General features: G+C 44.7%; 1 protein-coding gene across 1 annotated transcript in view; it reads right to left on the reverse strand.

Moving 5' to 3' along the window:
• Positions 1 to 9,466, reverse strand: part of myt1a (myelin transcription factor 1a) — a 25,474-nt gene that overhangs the window by 3,754 nt on the left and 12,254 nt on the right. The window contains exons 15-22 of the mRNA XM_008282570.1: positions 6,589 to 6,651; positions 5,531 to 5,599; positions 5,208 to 5,270; positions 3,657 to 3,740; positions 2,927 to 3,148; positions 1,446 to 1,537; positions 1,139 to 1,242; positions 551 to 694 (exon numbers count right to left, since the gene is read on the reverse strand). Of these exons, the coding sequence (XP_008280792.1) occupies positions 551 to 694; positions 1,139 to 1,242; positions 1,446 to 1,537; positions 2,927 to 3,148; positions 3,657 to 3,740; positions 5,208 to 5,270; positions 5,531 to 5,599; positions 6,589 to 6,651 (841 nt within the window). The remainder of the gene's footprint in view (positions 1 to 550; positions 695 to 1,138; positions 1,243 to 1,445; positions 1,538 to 2,926; positions 3,149 to 3,656; positions 3,741 to 5,207; positions 5,271 to 5,530; positions 5,600 to 6,588; positions 6,652 to 9,466) is intronic.

Raw genomic sequence — 9,466 nt, forward strand, 5'->3', positions numbered from 1 at the left:
ATCATACAGATAATTATATGTACTGAATGTGATCAAATGAAATAAAGGAGTTTCCCAACAGCGACAAACCCTCACATCGTGCCAAGCACACTCACATTCACACCTACGGACAATTTACAATCACCAATTAACCTCCGGAGAACCCGGAGAGAACCCACACTGCACGGGGAGAACATGGAGACTCCACGCAGAAAGGTGATGCGAACCAGGGATCTTCTTGCTGCGAGGCAATGGTGCTAACCACCGAGCCACTTTGCAACCCCCAAAAATATATTTATTTAAAAAAAAAGAAGAAGTTCATGAGTTACAAGCTATTTCCTTCATGAGTTATAACCAACTGCTTTAGTGGTTTTCATTAATTATAGAGAAGCATTTGTACCGTGTTGGGTGCACCTGTTTGTTTGCCTTCTTAAGATTCCCCCAGGAGGTCATAACACCCTCCAAAATATCCTTCTCTGTGCTTTTAACAATATACTCCACACTAGCAGGCTCTGAGGATGTTTTAACTCTGTAAGAATTGACCGTCTGTCTTCTCAGTCAGTACACTCACCATGGTGGGCAGACGGATGTTGGCTAGACTGTGGATCAGAGCCTGACTGAGGCCAGACAGCTCCAAGAACAAGGCCTCGTTCCTCTCTTCAATCTGTTTATTCTCCTCCTCTATGCTCTTTAGGTTCTTCTCCATTGAAGAAATCTGAAGACACAGAACACATCTCGTCAGACATCTTTAAAATGACCGTCTATGAAAAATGATCTTTGGGTTTTTCTCGTAGGTTAATCAAAGCAACTGGACTTGCTTGAGTTCCTTGAAGACGTTCCACCTCTCATCCAAGAGGCTTCATCAGTTCTGACTGACTAGTTGGGAGTTCCAGATACTGATATCCTGAAGGAGCCATTAACACCTGAGTTTCGGTTTCAAAGTCCAGTTGCTACGATTAATCTACGAGAACAACCACGACCTGGACGACTGAGAATCTCCACAGACACGTTCTTTGGGTTTCAATCAATGTTTTAGTGTTTTACTGAAGAAAAACTTACAAGAGCAACTCATACATAACATCCAGCTCCACCATCTCACAGCAGTGGATGTATTTTAAGACACGTTCAGGCAGCGGTACACTGAGTGAGCTTCGTTCACCTGAGTGTGCAGGTTCATCATGTCGGCCTCCATCTCTGAGTTGGACTCATTTAGCTCGTTGATCTCTTTGTTGAGCTGCTTAATGTCCTCGTCGTTGTCCAAAACTGAGGGAGCACAACAGCACAGTTAGCAGATAGAATGCCAAGACCAGTGCCAGTCCTGGTCTGGCGGTCACACGTTGCTGCTGCATGAAACATTACATTCGTGTCCCTGTCGAGCCTGATGGATGTTATGTCTCCATGTCCTAATGTCAGCAAGAACAATAGCAAAAATAGTTTAGAAGAGAGGAACCAGCGCCGTGTCTTACCGTCACTGGCTCTGAACTTTGCAGTGATGTACTCGTCTCCGGGGAACTTGGCTCTCTTCTTGTTGGCCGACGCTCTGGGACAACCTGACAGACTGAGAGAGGCAACGGATCAGGATTCACAGCTCTTACACGTCGAGGATGTTCTGATTTAATTCAGTTTCATGTACACAGCGCCAGTTCACAAATCTCAGGACGCTTCACACAGTGAGGTGAAGACTGTACAGTGATAGACACGGAGATGCATGTGGAGGAGGAGTGAGGTGGCTTTCTTTAGAGAGTCTGTTACATCAGAAAACCAAAGAGTGTCCTGAGCAAGGCTGGATTCACCCATCAGAGAGCCCCGAGGCAAGAAGGACTTAAACCTGTGTTATTATTTCTGCCTGGGCCCAGATACTGACCACTGGCCTGTACTAGACATAACTAAAATGTGGCAATATGATAAAGATAAGGATTATTAGGAGGCTATAATACATGCTTTTAAACTGCTTTAAGCTAATATTCACCAGACCTGAACCTGAACAGCCACATTAAGTCAACAACATCAGCACCTTTTTATCATCTAAAAAACAACATCAAAGCTATAGGGTCTAAGCCAGACTTAGAGAGACTAATCCAGCTGCTCACTGGCCTCTAAACGAGCTGTAAGACGGCTGCAGTTGATCCAGAACGCTGCTGCTCGAGTCCCGACTAGAACCAGGAAGTACGACCATATTAGTCCAGCGCTCAAGTCTCTGCACCGGCTTCCTGTCGCTCAGAGAAGTGACTTTAAAACAGCAACAAGTCTCGTCATGGTCCAGCACCAAAGCACATCTGAACCATGTCGGGCCCTGAGAACCTCAGTGAGGGTCTCCTGCTGGTGTCCAGAGTCGGGACCAAACACGCTGAGGCTGGGTTCCAGGTTTATGCAGCTAAAAACGGGAACTGGATTTCAGAAGATGTGAGACAAGCTGGAAGTATTTTAACTGCACTCTTCTAATTAATGATTATATTTATGTTTTTATGGATTGGTTTTATCTGCCTCTTTGCTTTTAATGTAACTAACGATCGTGTTCATGTTCTGTGGACTGATTTTATCTGTCTTCTTATACTTTTGTGTGAAGCTCGGCTATGAATTGTGGCGTACATATAAACCTGCCACATTAAGACCTTGAACATTTCAGATTCAGTGGTGCCTAATTTAAAAACCACACTAACATTGTTATAGACTCCAAAGAGGGATGACTAATGACTTTAACGTGTGATTGCTCAGTTCAACTGGTTAACAAACAGGTTTCAGCCCACACACATCTCCAACGCACATGTACACAAATCTGTCTCCCTACGGTTAAATGGCCTTTAACATTTCTATCTGCATTGCTAACAACTGAGGCTATAAAGCGTGTTTTAATCTGCATTCCTCTGCTTAGATTGAAATCACTGGAGGTAAAGTTTGGGGGTAAAACAGTTGTCTGTGTGCTGAGACTTCAGGACATTCAGGAAACCTGCGGTGTGTCAGGAAGCTGCCGTTGGCGTGTCCGGAGCCGTCGCAGCCTGGCGTCGGGCAGGTCGGGCCTTCGGTCTTGAAGGCCTTCCAGGAGAAGGGAGTGCCGTTGAGAAGACCTTCCTTCTGTCGACGTGCTGCCAGCGGACAGCCGTAGGCACTGCGGTGGGTGGCGTACTTCCCACTGATATGACCTAGACTGTCACAGCCAGGAACGGGACACCTAGAGACGGACAGAAAACACCGTCTGACCAGTTGGTTTAAGTCTTACTGGAGATGGCTGTGTTAAGAATAACAGGAATCCAAATCTGGTGTACTTATTCTTCAAATTATACATAAAGACCAGCACATCTAAGACAAATGTCATAACATCAGATCTCCAAATGCATGACTGATTAAAGAAATAAAATATTCTGTGTGGTCTGAATGTTTGATGACGATGAGAAACAGCATCTTGTGTGAACAGACGGTGAAGGAAAGACAGTCGTAGAAACAGTTTCTGACCTCTGAGCGTCATGAATGTGTTCAGCAAGTTTCATTCCTTATGTATGAAGATGAATTCTGTTCTCGTGATGGCACAGAATGAAAAGTCAGGAGATCGTAAAAACTAAATGATTCATCTTCTGCTGATTGCTAATATCGACGATGACTCTCATTAAACGTGAGCCTATTTATAACCCTGCGACATCATACATGGGCTGCTCGGTTGGTAATGAGATGCAGTTACTCACCTCAACAGCTCAGAGTCTTCCTTGTCGTCCTTGGTGGGGGTTGTTTTGAGTCCGCCTTTCTTGGCTCGAGGGCATCCAGACAAACTGGAGGTAGAGGAGCGAAGAGGAAAAGTCACTGGCTGTTAAAAAGTATTCCTTAACATTGAGGTCTGAGCTCTTGTTTGATATGCATTTTTTTATAGAATAAAAAATAAAAAAATTATTTAAAAAATATATTTAAAAAATGAAGAAACATAAAATAAATAAATAACAATCACAAAATAGTAATAATTTAAAAATTAAAATTAAAAAATGAACTACTGTGGATGCCAAGTCTTAACAGGATAAACATATGAAATTAAAAATACCTTTGAATCCAATTACATATATAGAGAGAGCTTAAACCATGTTGGGCAGCTAGTGTTGTCTTTGTTCATGATTCACGATTTTTTTTTTTTCTAACTTTCTTTTTGGCTGTTGCCTTTATCCCACGTCGATCCCACGACTGTTGCAACGGGGGACGACAGAACCTGTTTGTGGGTCGCTGTCTGAGCCGGTTGAGCTACCAGGTGCCCATGATTCCTTTTTTAAAAATGTGTCTTTCACACTTTAATTCTGTGTGTTCGTAAAAGATTTTATCACTTGTTTGTATGATTTAGTTTTTTCTTTAGCATCATAAACACCATCGACAACCAGGAAATAGGTTCATAACTATATCCATCCATCCATCCATCATCTATACACCGCTTAATCCTCACTAGGGTCACTAGTGGGCGGAGCCTATCCCAGCTGACTCAGGGTGAAGGCAGGCTCACCTGGACAGGTAACCAGTCTATCACAGGGCTACACTTAGAGACAGACAACCAAGCACACTCACATTCACACCTACGGACAATTTAGAATCACCAATTAACCTCAACATGTTTCTGGACAAGGGCTGCAGGATGGCGCAGTTGGTTAGCACTGTTGCCTCGCAGCAAGAAGGTCGCCGGTTCGTGTCCCGGTGAGGACACCCGGGATCTTTCTGCGTGGAGTCTCCATGTTCTCCCCGTGCAGCGTGGGTTCTCTCCGGGTTCTCCGGCTTCCTCCCACAGTCCACAAACATGTTGAGGTTAATTGGTGATTGTAAATTGTCCGTAGGTGTGAATGTGAGTGTGCTTGGTTGTCTGTCTCTAAGTGTAGCCCTGTGATAGACTGGTTATCTGTCCAGGTGAACCTGCCTTCGCCCTGAGTCAGCTGGGATAGACTCCAGCCCCCCCCGCGACCCTAGTGAGGATTAAGCGGTATATAGATAATGGATGGATGTTTTTGGACTGTGGGAGGAAGCCGGAGAACCCGGAGAGAACCCACGCTGCACGGGGAGAACATGGAGACTCCACGCAGAAAGATCCCGGGTGTCCTCACCGGGACGCCAACCGGCGAGCTGCGAGGCAACGGTGCTAACCACTGAGCCACCTTGCAGCCCTTCACAACTATATGTATAGACTAATTTTATCTGTGGCAAACTCGAATATAACTAAACTAAACTACGATAAACAAATGGCATCCACAGCATCATACAGAATCTCCCACCTTCTGTGAGAGGCGTAGTTTCCGGTGATGTGTCCTGATCCGTCACAACCCGGAGTCGGACACCTGAAACACACACAGACACTCTTTCGGTTTGCCAGCACACATGATCAGCAGAGTGCAGGCAGAAACCAGTTTTGTCACAAAAAAATAATTTAGGATCATTGCTTTGTGTTTGGATGTTTTTTTTTTTAAACATTGAAAGAGAATTACGACTGATTTGGAGCATTTGATTTTTGTGTTAAAAGGAGAGCAGGGACAGATCTGTAGCTGCAGAGTGCTCAGTGAACATGTTGGAGGTGAGAGACAGGAGAAAGCACACATACTTTAGTTCAGCTGTGTGGGCAGCCATGAGGGTCCGAAGTGATTTATCAGCAAGAGGACAGCCTGACAGACTGGAAGATAGGTTAGAGAGAGAACGTCAGAAAACCAGACTGAGAACAGGATGTCCGAGTATGAGAGAAGGAAAGAGCCAGAACCTTAACTGGACTAAAGAACCAGGACAGGATTGGGCAGCACACACAAAGGAGGACAGGAGCTATTGCGCTAACTGATTCCTCAGCAGAGTAACAACAATGAACAAGTGCGTGCAGCATCTTCTAAAACCATCCAATCAGAATGATGTCAGGTGTAAATGAAACAGTCCGGACTGGAACACTGTTTGATCTGAGAGGCTTCTTTAGTTCAACCAACAAGTGGGGAGTCCTCCTCATTTCTCCACGTCAGACAGCACATACAGTAATCAAACGTGGGTGTGATGTTCCTTCTCCGGGCGTCATGAGGTTCTCGAGGTGTCCTAGCTAAGCTGCATGTGGAGAAGCGCTGAGGCGCTGCAGGTACTGATGGCTCATGACGTCTCGTTAGAACCGAAGAGGCCGTTTGTCAGTAGTTTGTCATCTAAACACTAGTATGTTATTTTTCTATTATTTTTTTAATTTACTCCAACCTGTCAGTCATGCTTAAATTAAATTCCAAACCAGCAGACTCCAAACAACAGACCCACATGGTTAGAAAGGGACTATTTTGCAGACAGTACTCTGTCCTGGGGAGTACTGCTGGAATTCATGCCACATGCTTATCTACATTTCCACAAGACGGAAATCCGATTTGTCGAGCTTCTGTTAGAGCAGAGCTTGTAATTGTTGTTCCCTTTTTCCATTTCTTGAAAGGACAATCATCAGGCTGAAAAACACCGTCAGCATTTTCCCCCTCTAAAACAGTTCTAATCAGAATCAGTGTTGATCAGTGGAGCAGAGGCTAAAATCAGATCATAGCTCATCCTCTGCAAATCAGCTGTCAGTGCAACCACTCAGTAAATGTGTATATATAGATATTAAAATAAAAAAGACCTTGCTCATGATTTGAGTCAGCGTGCAGGTCTTACCTTCGATGTGACGCGTAATTGCCAGTGATGTGTCCACTGCCATCGCAGCCTGGGGTGGGACATCTAGGGCCAAGAACACACTCACAGATCTGTCCAGTGCTCATACTGACATTCCAGAGAAAAATATGTCCTCTCGTTTATGTTGCAGAAGAATCTCGGGTAACACTTTATAATCTGGTTCACAATTTGCAGCGTGATCTCATTCATCGTATGAATCAGTTACAACATGCTGCTTCCTGTTGGAAGTGAAATGCAGGCAGAGTGAAAGAAAACAAGACTGCAGGGAACAGGAGAGGAACAAACTGACATTTTAGAAAGGATCAACCAGTTAAGAAATTTAACTGGAACTAGAAACTAGAAACAATATTTTATTTTACTTTGCTAGTTGGTAAAAGCTCTTTTTCCAACAACCTCCAATAAGTGCAAACAGTGTTTATTAATTGTAAAAGAGGGAATAATGATGAACTAATGAGGACGATGGTGGAGCTAGATTCCTTGATTAAGGGGGCTACGCTTGGAGAAGTTATAGCTGCTCCTATGTGGAAGGTCTTTAATGAGTAATGACAACTAAGAGTGTTGGAAAGGAACAATATCTATCCATCCATCCATCCATCTATCCATCCATCCATCCATCCATCCATCATCTCTACACCTTCATCCTCACTAGGGTCGTGGGGGGCTGGAGTCTATCCCAGCTGACTCAGGGTGAAGGCAGGTTCACCTGGACAGGTAACCAGTCTATCACAGGGCTACACTTAGAGACAGACAACCAAGCACACTCACATTCACACCTACGGACAATTTACAATCACCAATTAACCTCAGCATGTTTCTAGACTGTGGGAGGAAGCCGGAGAACCCGGAGAGAACCCACGCTGCACGGGGAGAACATGGAAACTCCAGAAAGATCCCAGGTGTCCTCACCGGGACGCGAACCAGCGACCTTCTGGCTGCGAGGCAACCACCGAGCCACCTTGCAGCCCAAGGAACAAGATGAATCTCATGTATAGAAGGTGTTTTAATCGACTGGCACGAAACTGAGCACTGTAGCAGGAAGAAGAGAGGAATTTAAATCTGTCCAGTGAGAGGAGGAAGAGCCACATGAGATGATGCATGAAGGGCATGAGTTTGGATTTGATTCTTCTTGATGATGTCGACCATGACAAGGTTGCTGCAATGGATGAGAATGGATCTTTTTGACCATTCATGCCCCAACAAACGGACAGCGCGTGCTGGATAAACTCCTTAAATGGCTGAAGATGGTTGGAAGGAGTTTTGGAGGAACCTTTCATGCCAGCTGTGTAGAGCTAAATGCTATCTGGATGGGACAGTTGGACATTGTAAAAGAAGGTGATGCCGTTCCTGTCAGCACGTAGGTGTAGCCAGACCAGCATTTCTTCTTTCGGTGAGCTGCCAGAGACAATCGTGTCTAAATGCCAAGGTGGAGATGATGCAAGTGAGAGCAAGAGAGAAATGAGAGTGTGGCCTCGTGAAGGGACGTTGAAAAGCAAAATTCAGGTGTTCCAGGAGGGAGAGCGGTTGTTGTTTGATGCACAAAGAGGGAAGAAAAACGTTTCCGAGATGGAGTTTGTCAACAGGTAAAGAAACCTGAAGCTGGAACTCCAGAGGTTAACGTATCCTCCGTCTGTTCCTCCGACAAGGGAGCAGAGTGGGAGTGGGAGAGGTTAAACCATGAGCTGGAGGTGACGAAGGAGAAGGTCTGATTAGGAAATCATTGCTATTTATTAGGAAGCAACACAGGGCTTCAGAAAGGGAGGACAAATGTGAGCCAGACTGTGGACAAGAGGCACCAGAAACTGAAGCTGGGTCGGCTTTTATAAGCCAGCAACTCCTGCCAACAAGTTGATGAAATAGAAGAGTCATCAGTGGAGATTATGCTACTGATATTAGTGCCATAGGGAGCTGAAATGTCTATGATCATTTTTCCTGGAATATTTCCTCGCTGCTATGCTGACAGGACTAATTTAGAATTTTAGGAAAGGGAGTTAAGGAAAAGAAAGCTGATCCTAAACCCTGTCTTTATCTTTTTAAACAGTCTTGAGTCCACAGTATCTTAGATTTTTCCAGCAGACTTGAGGTTTTTACACCAATAGGACTCAAATTAAGCTAAACTGCAATCTGGAGCTCCTCCACCTGTAGCTGTGATCAGTTATTACCTGGACTTCTGTCCCAGAGCCTGTCCACGAAACTAAAAGATGAACGTGTGGCAAAGATACCACGGTAGATTTCCTAGTCAAGGTTTCCCAGTAGGTGTTCTGGTTGACCTGCTAAGGATGAATTGAATGTGGCATTTCCACTGAAATAAAGAGCCAGGTTGAGGATAATTGTGAAGCAGGCATCTGTCCTGAAGCTGGCAAAGACGGCCAGAAGGTGCCTCTGCAGAGGGAGCAGGCATGAAACTGAAATGGAGTAAACTCTTTGGACCGGCGTGGGGCTGTAGCATATATGACGGTTCAGGTTACTCTAGAGGCAAGAAGGAGATCTGCTCTGTGTATATATTTACCAGTGATTAATAGTTGATGTAGATGCACTGAAACTGGAGACAGTTGGGGGTGATACGCTGAGAGACGGAATCACTGATGCTAAAGAAAACTAATAAGCACTGGGCTGAAGAGTAAGAATAGTTTGTCCTCCAGTGCCCTGCAGCGCTGCAATGTGAGGTAGAGAAATAACCACCTTTATGAAGTACAGATAGAACTACAGGGGATCTAACAACCCACTGCAAGTCCCATCAGCTTCTACAGTTCTATAGTGACGTCAGTGTCGGTCCTGTTCCTTACAGTGATGGATGGAGTTCAACAAAAACAAATGCTTGCCTGTTAGCTAATAGCATTTATTCTGAAAAAAGTGTATAAAA

Source organism: Stegastes partitus, unplaced genomic scaffold (assembly GCF_000690725.1).
Source record: "Stegastes partitus isolate 25-593 unplaced genomic scaffold, Stegastes_partitus-1.0.2 Scaffold276, whole genome shotgun sequence".
Lineage (NCBI taxonomy): Eukaryota > Metazoa > Chordata > Actinopteri > Pomacentridae > Stegastes > Stegastes partitus.